The 19,008-nt window shown below is 65.4% G+C and overlaps 1 protein-coding gene and 1 long non-coding RNA gene across 13 annotated transcripts in view; one reads left to right on the forward strand and one right to left on the reverse strand.

Moving 5' to 3' along the window:
* MCF2L (MCF.2 cell line derived transforming sequence like) overlaps positions 1-19,008 on the forward strand; it is an 86,615-nt gene that overhangs the window by 22,906 nt on the left and 44,701 nt on the right. Inside the window, exon 1 of one of the 12 annotated variants that reach the window (XM_070800513.1) lies at positions 3,850-4,145. The exons of 6 other annotated variants lie outside the window; for them this stretch is intronic. In XM_070800513.1, the coding sequence (XP_070656614.1) occupies positions 4,028-4,145 (118 nt within the window). In that variant the 5' untranslated portion in view covers positions 3,850-4,027. Of the gene's footprint in view, positions 1-3,849; positions 4,146-6,726; positions 6,872-9,046; positions 9,363-17,875; positions 18,116-19,008 lie in introns of those variants that run through there. 5 more of the 12 variants (XM_070800510.1, XM_070800512.1, XM_070800514.1 and 2 more) reach the window with 5 other exon arrangements.
* LOC139186266 (uncharacterized) lies at positions 1,938-3,542 on the reverse strand. Its single transcript, XR_011569837.1, has 2 exons — positions 3,270-3,542; positions 1,938-2,866 (listed from the first exon to the last, which is right to left on the reverse strand). It is a non-coding gene; the product is annotated as an uncharacterized lncRNA (long non-coding RNA).

Consider the following 19,008-nt stretch of genomic DNA (forward strand, 5'->3'; position numbering starts at 1 on the left):
TGAATCACAGCACGCCAGGCCTCCCTGTCCATCACCAACTCCCGGAGTTCACCCAGACTCACGTCCATCGAGTCAGTGATGCCATCCAGCCATCTCATCCTCTGTCGTCCCCTTCTCCTCCTGCCCCCAATCCCTCCCAGCATCAGAGTCTTTTCCAATGAGTCAGCTCTTCTCATGAGGTGGCCAAAGTACTGGAGTTTCAGCTTTAGCATCCTTCCTTCCAAAGAAATCCTGCCATTAATGCTATTAACTGTTGTTCGACTAACCTCCCAGGGGCTCAAGGCCGGGGTTCTCCCAGGGAGTGAGAAGTGGGGGGAGGCGCTCAGGGAGCAAGGACCACACCCGTGATCCAGGCAGAGAGGCCGGCGCATGGAGGGCGCCCAGCGGCACGTCCGGGCCCCGCGCCCGGGGCGGGAGCACGCAGCCTGGAGCCTTTGCTCGGCCCAGACCCACAGACGCACCCGTGTGCGAGGAAGTCCAGCTGTGGGTAGGAGGCTCCGGGAAAGCGTAAAGCTGGAAAGAGAGTGACCGTTCTTTCTGTGCTTCAGAGAGTAGGTGCCTTCTGTATCTCTAGATGGAGTCAGCGAACGTTCCGGGTTTCTGCTTTATTCCGTCATTAACTGCGTGACGGGAGCAAGCCCAGTCCCCAAAGCAGGGCCGGCTCCTCGTCCTCGACCTCGCCCTGTGTGGCCGTGGCCCTCCTTCCCCAGAGGGGAGAACTGGAACCAACATGTCACCAAACGATGACTTCCGGGACAGATACTAGGTGTGGTGAGCTGGGGCCCTTCATATGACCTTACTTTTCTGAGAGTGCTTTGTCTTTAAAAACAGAATTGTTTAGCCTCTTGATTCCTGAATCCTTCTTAAGGGTAACATGTGTTTGATATTTGAAAAGTGAAAGTCACTCAGTCATGTCCAACTGTTTGGGACCCCATGGAGTATACAGTCCATGGAACTCTCCAGCCTGGAATACTGGAGTGGGTAGCCTTTCCCTTCTCCAAGGGATCTTCCCAACTCAGGGATTGAACCTAGGTCTCCTGCATTGCAGGTGGATTCTTTACCAACTGAGCTATCAGGGAAGCCCTGCTATTTGAATAACAAAATACGGAAGGCTGTTGAACGCGCAGAGACGGTGGGGCTCCGTGCTTTATCGGTCATGTGACTGTTCGCCTCCATCAGTTCTGAGAGGAGTGAAGTTCTCACTGTCTTCCCGTCTGAAACCCCCCCTTACTGTTGACAGGATCACGTGTTCCTATGGATTCTTTCATTCAGTCACTCTTGGACGCTTAGGGCGCAGAACCAAGGTCAGGCCAGCACCTCGTGGAGTGGACGGCGAGGTTCTGTCTGGACCCGGAAGCTTCAGTGGGCGCAGTCCTCGGACGTGACCGTCACTCACTGTGATTGGTGTCAGAACCGAGTGGTTCATGGGCGGCATGCTTGCTCCCAAGGAAACAAAGGAAAACCTTTATGTAAAATTTGGCTCGGCCACGTCCCAACCTGTGTCTTGGAAAGAATTTTGCAAACATGCTTAGGGAGGAGCTGGATCACCTTGTCATCGTGGTCAGTGTTGTAAGACCCAGGCGGCACTGGTGGTAAAGGATCCACCTGCCAACGCAGGAGATGCCAGAGACCCAGCTTCGATCCCTGGTTCTGGAAGCTGCCTTGGAGAAGGGAATGGCAACCAGCTCCAGTGTTCTTGCCTGGAGAATCCCATGGACAGAGGAGCCTGGCGGGCTGCGGTCTATGGGGTCGCACAGGTGGGACACGACTGAGCGCCTCACACGCACGCACAGTCACGTGACCTGGGCATCGTCTCCAGACGTCGCAACAGTTGTTCCATCAGGTGTGCCGTGACCTTTATGTAAGAACGTAAGCGCATCATTTAAAAAGCTCATTGTTAAGAGTAACCAGTTCCAGACTCTACAGGCCTGTTTCTCCATGGACAGCTTTATTCCAGGTTACAGAAACCTCCGAGCACTGGAGCCGTAGCGAGGTTACCCCCATCGCCCAGCCCCAGAGCTTCCTTTGTCAGAAGGAAGACGTGTCCCTGGAAGTAACAGGAAGCGTCACCCTACTAGACGCAGAGCAATTTAGGAGGGGCTGGTTGCCTGGCGGCCTTGGGGACTGTCAGCGGGTGGGGCCCAGGCTGTGGCCGAGAGTGGAGCCAGGGACGAGCTGAGGTGTGCAGAGAAGAGGGCCATCGGGGTGGCCCCTGAAGACCTCGGTGCCGGGCAGCAGGACAGCGGGCCTCCTGCCCCATGTGGCCGGGCGCCCACTCAAGGGAAGGCCCGGTAGGGACAAGGCGGGAGGGGGTGCTTGCCCGTGCCCTGCTGGGCTGGGGGGCCAGGGCGCCTCAGGTTGCTCCCCTGTGTTCTGGCCTCACGGGCACTCGCCGGCCCCGTCGGGGAGCCTGCTGTGTGCACGTGTCCGGAGAAGACGAGGGGCAGACTGTCCGCAGGCTCTGATGGCACTGCTCCCAGCCCGCCTGTACCCTGGAAGGACTGATTCTTCAGTCCCCCAGCGTCTCACTTGGCATCAGACAGGCTCCGAGTGACCCTCTGCTCCCCTGGCGTGAGCAGCTTGGCTGTTTCACTGCCAAGAGCCTTAAGTTGCTCCCACTTATTGATAGGCATTTCCTGCTAATTTGAGGCCACGTTGTGTGATGTACACCCCTGGGCCCAGCAGTGCAAGGCCAGTTCTCAGGCGGCCTTCAGCGTCCCCGGCTGCTCACACGGAAGGGTGGCCAGCGTCCTGCGCGAAGCCCTGGCTCCCGGGTGCCTGTGATGGTTCACGGGGTCTTGGGGAGGAAATGCCCACCGACTGCCGGGAGAGTCCTGCAGAATCTCAGATGCTTGGGAATTCGAGGCTGTGAACGTGCAGGACAGAAACGTGCCTGTTGTGACCGAGGTCCCACACAGAGCTGACTTTTGGGGAAGAGTTTAGTTAGCAACAGTTTTAAAACATAATCAGGTATTTAGGAGACAGCGGGTTAACCCCAGCGGCTTGGCAGGAGGCCCGTGTCTGGTCATGAACCATCTGGGTGGGTGCTCATTCTGACTCACTGGCCCGACCCCCAGGATTCAGGGTTCTTTGGGGCAATGGCACGCACACAGGGAGGGACATGGCTCAAAGTCCTGCTCACTGTGGGTCCCAGAGCCTGTGGGGGCTGCTCCTATGGACCGTGGGGACCATTTCCACATGGCTGCCCTGAGGCCCCGCACCCTGGTCTCGGGGTGGCCTGCATCCCAGAGTTGCCACATCAAACGCACCATCTGTTTCCTCGGATCGTGAGCCAGGCCGGCCTCTCGGGAAGCCAGTGAGAAGACGCAAGCATGGATGGCGTCTGCTCCACCTCGGGGTCGGTCCTGTTGGGAACGCCTGTGCGAGGAGGTGAACCACGGCCCCAGAAAGGGAGGCCCAGCTGCTCCCAGGGTGCCGATGCAGCACGCGCCCTGGGACAGTTCGGGGCTGCCCCAAGGCCTCGTCGAGGGGCAGGCTCGGAGCCTCTCTGTGCAAAGTGTCGCCGGCCAAACAAAGCTGCAATCGGTTTCCTCTCTGCGAGCTGCAGTGCCGGGCGGCGGAACTGCCGGTTTATTTCCAGAGCCCGGCCACGTCCCCTGAGGCCCTCCCGCTCCTGCTGTTTGGACACGAGGCTTCCTGAGCTTGGAAGGGTTTTTGCTCCGCGGCCCCCGAGGCTGGGAACTCCGCACACAAGCCCACCCCCGAGGAAGGAGGAAGGAAACGCCCAGGACTTGCACGTAGGCCGCCTCGCCCGCCTCAGGAGCCCCTCTCTGACCGCCAGGCGTGCCCTCCGCGTTCCTCCACTGCCCCTTGGACGCCCGGAGTCCCGGGGGCCGCAGCCTGGACGCTCACATCGCCCCGAGGTCTCCGTCTTGGCGCATCCTGGGGTCAGCCCGGCTCTCCAGCGTCCCCCACAGAGCCCTGCAGGGCGGCCCTCGGGGGAGCCGGGGCTGAAGACCGGGAGCCGCCACCGCTGCCTCCTCCTCGGTGGGGAGACTTCAGGACCATGGCCAAGAGGGGAGCGTCCCGCGGAGCCCGGGGGGCTCCCCAGCGCTGGCTCCGCCTGCCACCCCTGCTGCAGCGCTGGAGGCATCGCCGGGCGGCCTCGATGCGCCCGCAGCCTGGTGAGAGGGGACGTGGTGGCCCCATCTGCAGGCATGAGGGGGGGCCCTCAGTGGGTGACAACTCTCTGGATATTTCTTTTACCAAAATTCATATGCCACTCACAAGCCTGTTAAGAAAGGTAGGCTAGAGACGTTGTTTCAGTCGCCCCGACCAAGGCTGGAGCGTGGTCGCCTCAGTTTACTTTGCCCTCTGGTCCCAGGGCCCTGGACCCTGCCCAGGAGCACTCTGGGGAGGACGCGGGAAGAAGGCTCAGCAGACAGCACCGGAGAGGTCTCGGGGCTCACGCTGGCTGCGGCAGGGGCAGAGCGCCCCCAGGGCTGACCCCTCTGTCCTGCCCCTCGGCCTGGAGCCCCCCGCGTCCTCTGGAGGCCAGGAGCCAGAGGGTGGTGCTGACCACGGGGGCACTCAGGGCCCCGCGGGGCATCAGGGGGAGTCTGTGCCCAGACGCCTGTGTGTCTGCTGCATGCAGGACGTCAGAGCAAAGGTCAGAGCCGCCCCTCGGGCTGCGTCCTCTCCTACTCCAGCAAGGCCGTCGTCACCTGGCGCGGGCGGAGAGCGTCTGGGGAGGACACCGGGAGCGCCAGGCGGGGCTGACCCCGTGGACTCAGCTCCTCACTGACGCTCGTGGCCGTGGTTCTGCGCTGGGCTCCATCCGTGCGCAGGACTCAGGACCTTTCGCCAGGAGTCTGCTGGCTCCTGTGCTGACTCAGGCCTGGGGGTCATCACCAGAGGCCTGTGTGCCCACCTGGCCCCAGGGCTGTGCCTGTGCGGCGAGCCTCTCCCATCCTCCTCCCAAGTCTGCTGTGCGCCGGGCACTCCACACGGTGGGGGGGGTCCCCGAGTCATCTGACAGGATGTGCCCTGGCCTTGGGGATCTGCACCCCAGCTGCTGGGGGTGCCCAGGATCCCCTAGTCCTGGAAGGACTGAACTGCCTTGATGCTTGGGGGCCTTGTGCGGGGAGGGGAGGCTGGGGGCTGAGTCTCCCCCCCTTCCAGGTGCGGGGCAGGACAGGCGACCTAGTGCTCCAGGGGCCCCTCGGAGTGAGGCCCCAGAGCACCTCTCTCAGAAGTGGGGACCCCAGGGTCCCGTCTGGGCGGAGCAGGGGTGGCTGTGAGCTGCGGAGGGCTGCCCCGGGGTGGGGGAGGGGGTGGGGATGCGGCTGGAGCAGCTGCTGGGTTCCTGGTCAATGGGAGATGCCTCTGCTGTGCCCTGCCCACCAGCGCTCAGACTAGGGTGGACAACGGGCAGTTTCGGGCTCTGACACATGCGGCCCCAGGTGGTGTGGTTCCATGCAGCCTCACCTCCCGCGCTGGCCACCCCTCCCCACTGCCCAGCCTTCCCCCACTGCCCACCCCTCCCCCTCCCTCACTGTCCACCCTCCCCCCACTGCCCACCCCTCCCCCACTGCCCACCCCTCCCCACTGCCCACCCCTCCCCCTCTCCACTGTTCACCCCTCCCCCACCACCCAGCCCTCCCCCACTGCCCGCCCCCCTCTCACTGTCCACCCTCCCCCCAATGCCCACCCCTCCCCCACTGTCCACCCCTCCCCACTGCCCACCCCTCCCTCTCTCCACTGTTCACCCCTCCCCCACCGCCCAGCCCTCCCCCACTGTCCACCCCTCCCCCTCCCTCACTGCCTGCCCCTCCTCTCACTGTGCGCCCCCTGCCCGCACTGCTCAGCCTGGCATCCTGGGGATACGTGTCCTCCACTATAGGGATAGTGCCGAGCCTGGGTGCCCACGACCTCCCTTTTCCTGCTCTGCCCTCGGCTTTCCTCCCACTTGTGAGTCTGCCGAGGCTCCTCCACGCTCGTGTCTGGGTTGGGCTCTCCTCTGCGTCCGGTGGAAAGAAGCCCCTTCAGGTTGGGGGATGGTCCAAGTCAGCTTCCCGCTGCAAGTGAGGGCTCAGGAGACAGTGGCTGCAAGGCGAGGTGTGCTTTGATCGCCAGAGTGGACATGAGCAGCTCGCGAAGAGGAAGTCAGGGACAGATTGCTGCGTCTGCTCTGTTCCTCCAAGGAGCCGCCACCTTTCAGAAGCAGGACTCCGTTGAGCTGTGGGGAGGGGCGTCCACTCACCTCGGACACTTGGGACTGAGTCCCAGTGAGCAGGGAAACCAGCTGTATCCTGCAAATTTGAAAGTTCTCCACAGGGATGTTCCAGGTTGTCAGGGACTGTTCTACACAGAACCAGAACTGATTTTTTAAAAAGCGGTGAACAAACAAACAAAAAAAGCGGTGAACACATCTGGGGTTTCCCAGGTGGCGCAGTGGTAAAGAACCCACCTGCCAATGCAGGAGATGCAAGGGACATGGGTTCCATCCCTGGGTCGGGAAGATCCCCTGGAGAAGGGAATGGCAACCCTCCAGGCAGTGTTCTCGCCTGGAGAATCCCATAGACAGAGGAGCCTGGTGGGCTACAGTCCATGGGGTCACACAGAGTTGGACATGACTGGCCACACACACACATACATGTGAGGCACGTGGGTGAGCTGAGTGAGCCCAGAATTTCCCTTATGAGCTTCCCAGCAGCTGATGCAAAAAGGGGAAACGTTTGGACGCAAGGTCACACGCTCAAAAAAACGAAAGGTTCTTCCGGAAGGAATTCCAGAGGAGCGCAGTCGACCGGCGGGTGCACTGAAACCCTCAAGGGGGTGTCTTTGGGATGTTTCCTTTCTTTTGGGAAATCGATGCACCCGAAATTGTTGAATACGGCACTGGCTGTGGGTAAGGCCCTTTCAGACGCGGCCGAGGTTCTGGCGTTTGCCTGGGCCCTCTGCCTGTTCGGGAGAGCCCTGTGACGCGGGGTCTGACCCGGGCCCAGACAGGCTCAGGGTCATCATGCTCCGGGCGCCAGGTCAGGGCCGCGGGGCCGCTGTGCCGTGGGTCTGGGAGGCGGGGGCCGGACGTGGGCAGCGAGGGTGGCCCGGAGCCTGGTTTCCTTAGAGTGGCTGCAGTGTGCGCGTGTTTCGGGAATGCAGCCAGCACGCGGGTCTCTCCCACAGCGGGCCTGTCGTTTGTGAGCCTGGTTTTCATCCAGCAGTGGCAGACGCCACGGCAACGGTCGTCCAGTTTAGCTCCTGGAGAACAGGCTGGGAGCTGGTGGGAGCTCCGTAGACAGACAGGACACGTTTTAGTCAAAGTGCTTTCTCAGAGGATGTCCTCACCTCGAGGGGTCTCCCTGCGGGCTGTACTCAAACCTGTGGTGAGGAGACACTCCACAGTCAGAGGAAATCTGGTGATCCTTAGTGTTTCTGTTATTTTGAGTTTCAAGCAACTTGGTTGAAGTCCCTGCTCTGGCCTCTGAGCTAAACTCCCCAATTTCCCCAGACTCGAGGTGGATGTGGTGCGGGGGTCAGGTGTGGGGGTCTGTGTGGGGTCAGGTGTGGGGGTCTGTGTGTGTGGGGTCAGGCGTGTGGGTCTGTGTGTGTGGGGTCAGGCGTGTGGGTCCGTGTGTGGGGTCAGGTGTGTGGGTCTGTGTTGTGTGGGGTCAGGTGTGTGGGTCTGAGGTCAGGCGTGTGGGTCTGTGTGGGGTCAGGCGTGTGGGTCTGTGTGTGGGGTCAGGCGTGTGGGTCTGTGTGTGGGGGTCAGGCGTGTGGGTCTGTGTGAGGTCAGGTGTGCGGGTCTGTTTGTGGGGGTCAGGTGTGTGGGTCTGTGTGTGTGGGGTCAGGTGTGGGGGTCTGTGTGTGTGGGGTCAGGTGTGGGGGTCTGTGTGTGGGGTCAGGCGTGTGGGTCCGTGTGTGTGGGGGGTCAGGTGTGTGCGTCTGTGTGGGGTCAGGCGTGTGGGTCTGTGTGTGGGGTCAGGTGTGTGGGTCTGTGTTGTGTGGGGTCAGGTGTGTGGGTCTGAGGTCAGGCGTGTGGGTCTGTGTGGGGTCAGGCGTGTGGGTCTGTGTGTGGGGTCAGGTGTGTGGGTCTGTGTGTGGGGGTCAGGTGTGTGGGTCTGTGTGTGGGGGTCAGGCGTGTGGGTCTGTGTGAGGTCAGGTGTGCGGGTCTGTTTGTGGGGGTCAGGTGTGTGGGTCTGTGTGTGTGGGGTCAGGTGTGGGGGTCTGTGTGTGGGGTCAGGCGTGTGGGTCTGTGTGTGTGGGGTCAGGTGTGGGGGTCTGTGTGTGGGGTCAGGCGTGGGGGTCTGTGTTGTGTGGGGTCAGGTGTGTGGGTCTGAGGTCAGGCGTGTGGGTCTGTGTGGGGTCAGGCGTGTGGGTCTGTGCATGTGTGGGATCAGGTGTGTGGGTCTGTGTGTGTGGGGGGGTCAGGTGTGTGGGTCTGAGGTCAGGTGTGTGGGTCTGTGTGGGGTCAGGTGTGTGGGTCTGTGTGGGGTCAGGCGTGCGGGTCTGTTTGTGGGGGTCAGGCGTGTGGGTCTGTGTTGTGTGGGGTCAGGGGTGTGGGTCTGAGGTCAGGCGTGCGGGTCTGTTTGTGGGGGTCAGGTGTGTGGGTCTGTGGGGGGGTCAGGTGTCTCGGTCCGTTTTTTGGGGGGTCAGGTGTCTGGGTTTGTGTGAGCTTGCGGCCCCCACGGGCCCCATGGCCTGGGGGCTTGGCCTGGGCTCCAGTGAGTAACCGAGCCTCACTGGGCGCCTGCTGCTTGGGTCTAGGGGCCCTGCCTCCTGGTCCCTGGACCGCAGGTGAGGAGCCGTCCCCCCAGTCCCCGTGCTGGGCAGGGCAGGGCTGCAGTGTCCGCCTTGTGTGGTGGGGCAGGTGTCGGGATCTGAGGGGCCTCCGAGGGGGGAACCCCTTCGCCCTCACGGGGCCAGAGGAGCCGGCCTTGGCTGACATCTGGAGGATCGAGGGGCCTTGGATGTGCCTCCTCGGACAAGCACAGCCCCCACTCGCCCTGGGTGTTATCGGCCGGGCCAGGCCGGCGTCCTCTGATTGGCACGGCTGTGCTGACCTCAAGGCACCAGCTGAAGCGTGGAGGTGGCCCCGGCTTTGCCCCGCAGCCAGGTGGGATTGCCGGGCCGGCCCGTGTGTGAGTCCGTAGGCGGGGTGAGGAGGCGCCGGCCGCTGCTGGGTCACCCCATGGTTGCAGGGTGAACTGAAAGTGAAAAGCCAGCTGGCCCCAGGCAGGCAGTCGGGAGCAAAGTCCAGCAGGAGGAGGTGGATGGAGCGCGGGCACAGCGGCCCTCGGCCATGGGGGACGGCGCGGCCGCCCGGATCTCTGTGGCGGAGATGAAGAGCTACTACCTCTTCTGCGAGTGGTGCTCCTGGCTGCTCTCTGTGGCCGAGGGTGAGTGCAGGCAGTGTGCTGGGACGGGCCCCAGCGTTCCCCGGGCTCCTTGTGGTGGCGAGGGAGGGCGTCTGGGACAGCTCAGGGACGGGGCTGTGGGCACACGGCCCTCTGCCCACTTGTCCTCAGATGAGCCTTCCTTTGGCCAGAAGCCCACGCCTCGCCGTCTGAGCCCCGTCGTCAGAGCGGCCGGACCCCCTCGAGGGCGCCTGGTGGGGAAGGTGCGCATCAGGCGCGGGGCAGCAAACCCGGAGGTCGCGTGGGGCCTTCGAGCCCGTGACAGCGGCAGCCTCGCGCCTCAGTGCGGGTCAGCTGCCCCGTCTCCAGGGGCTGGCAGTCCCCCCGGGCCACGCGCTGACCGTGCCCCTCTGCGGGAGGCAGTGAGGGCCGTGGCGCCTCTGTGAGGGACACTGGGGGGCCGCCGTGACCCGGGCCTGGTCTGCAATGAAGACCCGGGCTGGTGCTTCCGCGGGTTCGTGCAGGTGTGGCTCTGACTCCCGGCGGGTCCAGAGCTCTGCGTGTGTGACCCGTAGCATCCCTGCCTCGCGGGAGCCTCGCCCATTTTACACATGGGGGGTGCCGGGTGCTAGTCATCGGAAGCGTCCTTGCCTGTCCTGGGCGGCCGTCAGGACTGACAGTGCAATCAGCCCCTCGGGTCGACGCACACCCTGGGCCCTGAGCTCGAGATGCCCGAGGCCCCGGCGCTGAGAACCGTCCTGTCCTGGGCGGCCGTCAGGACTGACAGTGCAATCAGCCCCTCGGGTCGACGGACACCCTGGGCCCTGAGCTCGAGATGCCCGAGGCCCCGGCACTGAGAACGGTCCTTGTCGCAGCGCCCAGGCCCGGTCCCCGAGTGACCCGAGCTCAGTGGGTTACTCTTGCCGGACGCCCTCTGGGCGCCAGCCCCCCGCCTTCGCCCCGGGGATGGCAGGGACTGCCCGCGCCGGGGGCCCGGGCCTCGCGGGGGCCATGCAGTCTCCACCCGCCTGCCCAGCACTTCCTGGGGACACGCTGGTCCTGTTGGCACCGAAGGGCGGACGATGCAGTCCTGGGTGGATGGGCACTGCCCAGGCCCCCGAGCCCGCCAGGCACGAGGTTAACCCGGGCGTGAGGTTTCTGTTTTGACTCTGCGTCTCCTTCCTCTTTCGTTTAACGTCCGGCTCCCCCTCCTGGCCCCTCGGGACCGCTGTCCCATGACGGTAGCGTCAGCGGAGCAGGTGCCCGTCTCACGTTTGGCCGAAAGTACCCGACTCGCGGGTTAAAACGAGTCAGAGCGGCCACAGGGAAGTGAGACCCGGCCTCCTGGGGCCGCGGGCGTTGCCTCCTGGGTCCCAGAGCTCAGCCTCGGCCCAGAAGAGCAGGCGGCCCGGAGTAGGCTGGGACCACGTCCCAGCTGCAGGCGTCACCCAGCGCGCGTGGGCGCGTCAGGGCCGGCCTGGCGGGGGAGCGACCGCTGTCGGGGGGACCCGCCCGGCCCCAGCCCGCCCAAGGGTCGTGGGCGGCAGGCGGATGACAGGCTGTGAAGGGTCTGTGTCTGGGGGGCCGCAGGGGGTGAGTCGGTGGGACGCCTCCCCGGGAAGCGCTGCCGTGTTTGGTGCAGTTCCGCGGGGCGTGGGGGCGCCTGGCCACACGCAGCGGCTTGCCGTGGACATGGCTGCCTCTGGCTGGACGCGGGCTGCTTCTGTGCGTCACTGCCGTGTTTGCAGACAGACAACGTGATGTAGGAGCCAAAAAGGTTAAGAGCCTACAGCTCTGCGATTTAAAAACCTGCGTCTCGACGCACAGAAGGGCAGAGAGAAAAGCAGTGCTGAGACCTCCTGCTCACGCGCGTCTCTGCCCGGGACTCCAGGAGGGAAGAGGGTCTGTGCCCCCGGCCCAGCCTGGGCGCCTCCGCTTAGGCCTCCGCGTCCTGCCTGCCAGCTCGGGGGCACCCAAGCTGGGGGGACAGAGCAGAGGGCCCCCAGGGGCTGGTGGGGGCGTGCAGGACCGGTGAGTTGGGGGCGGCAGACGGCGGGGGTCCTCCCAGGGCCCGGGGCAGACCAGGAAGCCCCCCCAGCCCCAGGTGCCCCCGGGCCCGGTGCCCAGGCAGTGTCCAGCACGTCCCGCCCATCCTCTCTCGAGTCCGGACCCTGCCTCCTCCCACCGAGACGTCACACCAGTCCCTCGCCCCCTTCCCCCCCGGAAGAATCAGGCGTCCCTTCTGAGCACAGAGCGCTTGGCCCAAGCTGCCAAGTGAGTTCAGTTATAGCCGTAGTTACATTTTTAGCACAAAGGTAAGAGGTGTTCCCAGGGGGCTTCCCTGGCAGTCCAGTGGTTAAGAGTCTGTACTTCCACTGCAGGGGCCGGGGTTGACCCCTGGCTGAGCAACTAAGATCCTGCCTGCCTCACATGCAGCCAGAAAGCAAAAACATCAGCGGCTGCGGCCGCCCACCTGGACCGAGCCCTCCCCATCCTGCAGCCCCGCGGTGGGGAGCTGGGAGCTGTGGACTGCCCGAGACCCTGACGGGAAGGCCGGACGGCTTTAAGTGAATGGCGTGCAGGCCGCCCTCCCGGGGTCTTCTCCTCGTGGGTCGTCTCCTCCCCCATGTGGGTCTGAGGGGCCCTGGGCGCCCTCCCCTGGTGCCACCCCCCTGGTTCTCCAGAGTGCCCTGCCCGGGGGCCCAGGGGTGCATGTCCCCACAGCTCAGCGCCTCCCACCGCGCCTCTGAGCCACCACCCCCTCGAAACTGCACCAGCTCTGCGGGCACACCCAACCCTGGTTTGGTGTCCCCTGCATCCCGGTGCAGTCCGCCTTCCTGTGGGCCCGTGCCCAGGGTCCCGCTGTGCTTTAAGGGAACAAGCCAGGTCGGTCGCCTTTAGCGTCCAGAATTCCCGAGGCCACCGTGGTCCAGTCACCCCCCACCCCAGATCCCACAGCAAAAGCTCCTTGGTGATTCCAGGTGTGTGTGTGTGTCGGGGAGACTTTCCTTGGGGTCCCCACGCCTGCTGCCCACAGGCCGAGCCCCCGGGGTGTCTGGGGCCCACGGGCGTCCTCGCTGGGCGGTGGTTGACGGACCCCAGGCCCAGCCGTGTTTGCTGTGCCCTGCGTCTGCCCCTGCGCCGCCCGGAACTGCCGTGCGTGAAGCGCCAGGGTGTTGATCTTCAGGGAGGCGGCCCTCCCTGCGCTCTGTCCAGGCCGCAGCTTGTGCGGAACAAGCGGAGCGTTGTTCCCGAGCCGCGAGGGTGGCAGCCGGATAAACACTGTCCCGCCCCACCCGCGAGGCAGCGATGCTATCTGCTCCCGTGTCTGTTTTTCCAATCTGCTGGGAGAGGCTTCCTGCGTAGCTTGGGGAGGCGGGTGGGGGCGCCCGGGCCTGCCCACAGCCCCGCGGGCAGCACGTCTGCCCTGCAGCCCATGGGAGGGCGAGCTGCCTCGTTCCGCCTCCCATCCAAGCAGCCGGGCACCCCCTGTGCGACTCCACGCACATGAGAAACACAGGCCAGGGCGGAAGTGAAGGCCGAGCAGTTCCCGCGGCCGTGTCTGGCCCCTCGGTGGGCGAGTCTGGCCGTCCTGTCTGCTGTCGGGAAGGGAGGACGTCCTTGTGGAAGATGCGGGGATGCGGGACGCAGAGGGGCAGTCAGCCACGGGACCCAGGGGTGTTCAGGACAGGCAGCATGGCGCCGGGGCTGGCGGGGTCCAGGCCCCGGGGGCGCCGGGGCTGGGTGTGTGCTGGACAGGTGGGTGACCGGACGCCAGAATCAGGCTGTAGTCAGAAGGAAGGGGCGCCAGAGAGCGGGAAGAAGTGCCTGCCCTGGGGCCATGGGGGCTCTCCCTGGCAGGCTCTGAGCACGGCTTGTCATGGATGCCGGGGGGCTGTGCTTCGCTCCGACTTCACGGGCCCCTGTCTTCGCTGCCCACGAGGCAGTCAGGCCTCCCTGCGCACTTGCACTTGACCCCCGCAGGCCGAGGTCGGACATGCCGAGCCCGCACCCCCAGGCGCATGCCCCCCACCCGTGATCCCCGCAGCACAGGAGGCAGGTGTCTGGGGTGTGCGTGCTCATCGCCGTCCAGGGATCTGGTGTGGCCATTCTAGCTGCAGGTGAGGCAGGCAGGGGGCGCCCAGGGCGCAGAGAGGTGGCCATTGGCTGGGCGGCTCCAGCCACAACAGCAGCGAGCCCACTCCCTTCCCCGAAAGGGCCTTGGGTCCTGGAGCGCGGTCCCATGGTGGCCATCTGCAACTCGGCCACAGACTGTATGCTGTCATCTCGGCTCCCTGTGGACTCGGGGCCGGGGGGCTAAGCCGCCTCGGGTGGAGGGTGAGGAGGGGTCTGCCCTTCTGAGGGTCTGGAGCTCACGAACAGTGCCGAGGGCCTGTCGGGCATCCGTGGAGGGTGGGTGGGCGGCAGACTGGAGTCCAGGCTCCAGACAAAACCAGAGTCATCGGAAAGCCCTGGGGAAGGACCCGAGGAGCTGGGGCCGGGCTGGACCCCGACAGACCATGAGGCAGGACGAGGGAGGGGCAGGGGGGGTGTCCCCCGAGGGAGCTGGCCTCCACCCGGGCTGTCGGCCCAGGCTCCTGAGTGTGTGCGTGGACTGTGGCGCCCATGTGAACTGAGAGCTTGCCTGGGACCCCGTGCTGCTGACGCCCCAGCGCGGGTCCCCCGAGCGGTGGTGGCACGTGGCCCAGGGTCTCACTGCCGAGTTGATGGCGGGAGCTCAAGGGGAAGCCTGGGGGCTGGGGGACGTGACGGGCAGCGGAGAGGACCACCGCTCGGGCTGGCCCCTCAGGGCCTGCCGTCACTCCAGGAAGCCTGCTTCTCATCCAGTGGCCGTGGGTGAGCTTGGGGCTGGGAGCACGCATTCGGCTCTGAGCCAAGCGGACGAGGCAGAGCTGGGGACCTTCCCCCAAGAGGGGGCGACCTGGGCTTGAGGACCACAGAGCCTCAGAGGGACGGGAGGACCCAGGAGGGAGACCCGGGGGGAAGGAGGGGACGTGGGGGGAGAGGGGGCTGTGAGCACAACAGAGCCCCAGAGGGACGGGGAGGACCACAGAGGGACGGGGAGGACCCAGGAAGAGGACCCAGGGGGAAGAAGGGGATGTGAATGTGGAGGGGAGGGGCCCGCCAGGCCGAGCGAGGATGAGGAGCTCTAGGGAGGCTTTGCAGAGCCGGGACACCTGCCGCACAGGTCGCCATGACGATGCTCCAGGGCCAGGTGGCGAGGCCTCAGCAAACAGGAGGCCGAGTGAGTCAGCGACGGCCCCTCCCTCCCAGCGGGTGCGGCTGCAGAGGGTGGCTGCCTGAGGCCGCTCGGGGCCCTGCACCTTCCAGGGCTTGGATCCGGCTATAAAGTCACACCTCCCGATGTTCTCATGGGGTTCCGGGAGGGCTGTCTCGCCCATGGGAGACCGTCCTTGCCTCGCTTGTCTTGCGCCCCTGGACAGGGAAGGATTAACGCCGAGTGTCTGTGACTGTGGCGGACCGCCAGGGAGGGAGGCGGGTGCACCAGGGCGGCCCGAACACTGCTCAGAGCGTGGCGCATCTACGCCGTGTGCTCAGAGCGCGGCTCCGTCTACACCGTGTGCTCAGAGCGTGGCGCGTCTATGCCATGTGCTCAGAGCGCGGCTCCGTCTACGCCGTGTGCTCAGAGTGTGGCGCATCTACGCTGTGTGCTCAGAGCGCGGCTCCGTCTACACCGTGTGCTGAACGCGCTTTGTGACGTGGATGCTGTTTTCTCAAACAACACGCCCTGTTCACAGTCAGGTCCCTGCCCGCAACGCCTTCCAGCTAAGGGAGCTCCTGCAGGGCAGTCGGGGTGCTGGACGCCCTTCCCCTCGGGAACAGAGGTTCTGCCCTGCCCCTGCCCTCCCCGAGCCCCCCTGGCCCCCTGCCCCCCGCCCCTGCCCCCTGCCCACCTCCTAGGCCTGCGGTCAGCCTCCAGCTCCTCTCCCACCATCTGGGCTTGTCCCCAACTCTCCGCAGCCTCTCCTGCCGCTGGTTCTTGTGCTTCTTGTGCTGGTGGCCTGCTGGGCAGAGCCGTAAAAAACTGCCCTCTTTGTCAATCAGAAAGTTGTGAGTAATTGAAAAATCACCAGCCCCCTCACACCTTGGAGAACCTTTGCGCCTTAAACAAACTCCCCTGGCGCCCTGTGCCGGGTCCTAGGTGAGCTCGAGGGCCTGAAGCCACGCGTCAGAGTGTCTGGCTGCCACCCCAGGCTCCCGCTCAGCCGTTCCCCAGTGTGGCGTGTCACCCCTGGCCCAGGGCCATCCTCGAGGATCTGCAGGGCGCTAGCTAATGAACTGTCCCCAGTGACCGCAGGAAGTGTGTGTGCCCTTGGCCCCCAGCTGGCCTGCACGCCCTCCCACACCGAGCTCGGCCCCCTCTAGAGAGCACAGCATCGGGCCGTCGTGAAAAGCAGGGACCGGATCCATGGCTTTAGAACCATCTGCACTGAGCAGGAAAGCCTGGCAGGCTTACAGGGGGAGGTGGCAGCCCCACTAGGTGGTGGGGGCTGTGGTCACGGGGCACAGGGGGGCACCGGGGGCACCCAGGAGCTGATGCAGAGGTCTGAGGCTGAGGAGAGCCACGCCGGTGGGCTTTGGGGGCGTGGAGGGGGGCGAGGGTACAGGGCGGCCACTCCCCCGTCCTCTCCCGTCATATGTGTTCTGTGTTCGTGGTGGGCGCTCGCGCTGGGGCACAGCTGAGCCTGGGGAGCGGAGCTCGGCCCTGGGGTGCATCCTGGGGCGGGGCCAGATGGCCTGAGGCTCGCACCACGGGGACCAGAGCTCCATGGCCGTGGGGGGAAGGCTGAGGTGTGGGACCCGTGGGTGTGCCCGTGGCCCTCGGCTCCATGGGTCCTCGGGCCGGAGACACAGAGAGGGATCTGTTCTCATGCCTCCCCAGCTGCAGCCACTGCTGGGGAAGCCCCCCCGGCCTGCTCCAGGGACCCCGGAGCCTGGGTGCTCCTCTGGACCCCACGCCTTGCCAGCCGCTGCTGCGCGTTTGATGACGGGAGAAACCGATCTCGTGTCTTTAGAGGGGAAACCTCCAAACCACCAGCTCCTCTTGAACTCCATGCTGGAGTTCCGAAGGGATCTGGTTTTAAAGGGGGGGGCATGTGCTTGTTCGGTGCAGACTGCACCGTGGTGCCTTCAGGGTGGAGCTCAGGGCGGCCCTGGGAGTCTGTCCACCAGTCTCCCCAGGCAGCGGGTCTCGTACCTCAGACAGCAGGCGGGGCATGCCTCTCGCGTTCAAGCACAGCCTGAAGGGAAACGAGAAAAACAGATTCTGTGTCGTGGGCTGGAGAAGGGCACCCACAGTGGAGCCCGGGGCCCAGAGCTTGGGCCCAGCGGCTGGGTGAGCAGCGCAGCAACCTGCCTGAGACAGTGACTGGAGGTCAGGCCTTCCCCTTGACTTGGGGTCGGGAGGGCATGGGTCAGGCCCCAGGTGCTGTGGAGTCGGGAGGAAAGGGCCACAGGAGCAGGCGAGAGGGGTGGAGCCCCAGCAGCGTGACCTCGCCAAAGCACGTCGGGCCTCTGAACAGCCACTGTCCAGCTCACAGTCACCAACTCCACAGGCCAGATGCCTGTCCCTCGGGCTGGAGCGGACTGCGCTTGGGCCATCATGGTCTCTGCGTCTCCGAGGAGTTGGATCGTGACCCTGGAGGCTGGGCTGAGACTAGAACCGCCTGCGGTGTAAACCAGGCTTGGGGGTGGGGCGGTGCTCAGAGTCGCCCCTGCTCCGAGGGAAGGTCACTGGTGCCCCGGGTGCCCATGTGAGCCAGGCGTGGGGGGGCTCAGTGTCGCCCCTGCTCCGAGGGAAGGTCCTGGCCCTGGTGCCCCGGGTGAGGGAGGAAGCCTATCCAGTGAGCCGGAGGCCGAGAGAGGGAGGCCATGGAGGAGCCATGAGGAGGGGGACATGGGGCCAATCCAGCGAAGACCAGCTCAGACCCCGAGCCATGTGACAGGAGGTGGGGCGTGGACGGGGCGCCTGGCGCGCAGTGACCGCTGCCCCACGTGGCGTGAGCGGCTGGACTCCAGGGCCTCCATTTGGGGTTGAGGCCCCAGGGCCCAGACTGGGCGGGCGCAGTCGGCCGCGTGCCCAGGATGGGAAGGACGGGCTGCGATGCCCAAGGATGCGCAGCCACAGCCGGTCCCAGCCCAGCCCAAGTGCCATCCTCTCCAGGCCCTGCAGGCTGGGCTCAGCCCCCGGGGTCCCTCCTGCTGGAGACCCGGTCCTCCCGGGAGCATCGCCACCTGCGAACCCGACCTGCGCTTTAACGAGCTCCCCTGGGCCCCACTCCCGGGAAGGCTGGGGGCGGGGCTGCCTGATTTTGAGGTCTTCTTAAGGACCTGAGGGGCCGCCCCGCGGGGTCTTGGTGGTCCCAGCCCCCAGGCCGGCCCGCCCGCCCGCAGGCTTAGGAGCCGCTGAGCCTGGGGCCCCGCAGGGAGGGCTGGGACGGGCGACAGGGAGGGAGCCGGCCCTGGGGAGCCCGAGCACCAGAGCACCACCCCGCCGAGCGCAGTTTGTCGGCCGCGAGCGGAACAGGCAGGCAGGCGGACCGCGGGCTCCGGGCAGAGCCAGGTCCTCGTCCCACGGGTGGGCGGCCGGCATGGAGCCCAGCCGCCTCCCTTTGTGCGCCCAGCGCGGGCGTGCCGGGCGGCGGGGCGCTGCCTCCTGACGCGGCCGGCGGGCGACAGCATGACCCTGAGCCTCCTCTCTCTGCTGTCGCGGGACCTGTCCACGCTCTGGCTGCTCCTGAAGACCCGCACAGGTGGGCTGGCCGAGGGCGTGCACGAGGGCGGGGGCCCCGGGGCCTGGACGCGGGACCTGCTCGGGAGCCCAGCCTGGCGGGTGGCGAGCTCGCAGGGGGCCTCCTGGGTGGGCGGGCCACCGGCCCCCTCCCCGCCTGTCCCCGTCCTCTCCCCCATCCTGAGCAGTGCCTGCTGGGCACCGGGGCACAGCTGCTGCTCAGCCTGGAAGCTCCTTTGTTCCGTTCCCAAGGACGTTGGGGGTGGGGGTCTCCCTGCCAGCAGGGGCAGGACCAGCAGGGCCTGGCAGGGGGGCGCCGCAGGGGGCGGTCTGCGGCCGGCGTCCCGTACCTGCCCAGCTCCGGGAGAGTCGCGCCCATGGTGACTGAGAACAAAGAGATGGGCCTGGGCGGAGGCGCCTGGGTTTCCTGGTCACGTTTCCAGGGATGGAAGGTGCTCCTTATGGAGGGCTTTGTTGTGAGTTCATCTTTCAATGGGTATTTTTGCTGAGGATTGAGAAGTAATTCGTTAAATAGGTCTTTTGTAAATTGTAACTAATTAGCCACACCCTCGCCTTCGGTGTCTGAAGTTTCCAGTTTCATAAAAAGGAGACTGCGAGTGTGAATTTACTGGTGGATGAGGTTCAGAGGGTGAATGCTGGGGGGGGCTAGGGCAGAAACCTCAGTCATCACGTTTACACCCAGATCACAGGGCTCGTCCTGGAGTAACAGCGTGGATGGGGGCGTCATGCTCGTCCCGGGTGACAGTGTGCGGCGTCAGGGTGACAAGGCTGGAATCCCAGAAGGCAGGCTTCTCGGGCTCAGGGCTTCATGGTCTCCCCGCGGTCCCGGTCCCGGGGCAGCGAGCTCCCTGCCAGCTGCTGGGTCCTCGCTTGGCGCCCACGTGATTTCACTGC

The sequence above is a fragment of the Bos indicus genome, chromosome 12 (assembly GCF_029378745.1).
Source record: "Bos indicus isolate NIAB-ARS_2022 breed Sahiwal x Tharparkar chromosome 12, NIAB-ARS_B.indTharparkar_mat_pri_1.0, whole genome shotgun sequence".
Taxonomy (NCBI): Eukaryota; Metazoa; Chordata; class Mammalia; order Artiodactyla; family Bovidae; genus Bos; species Bos indicus.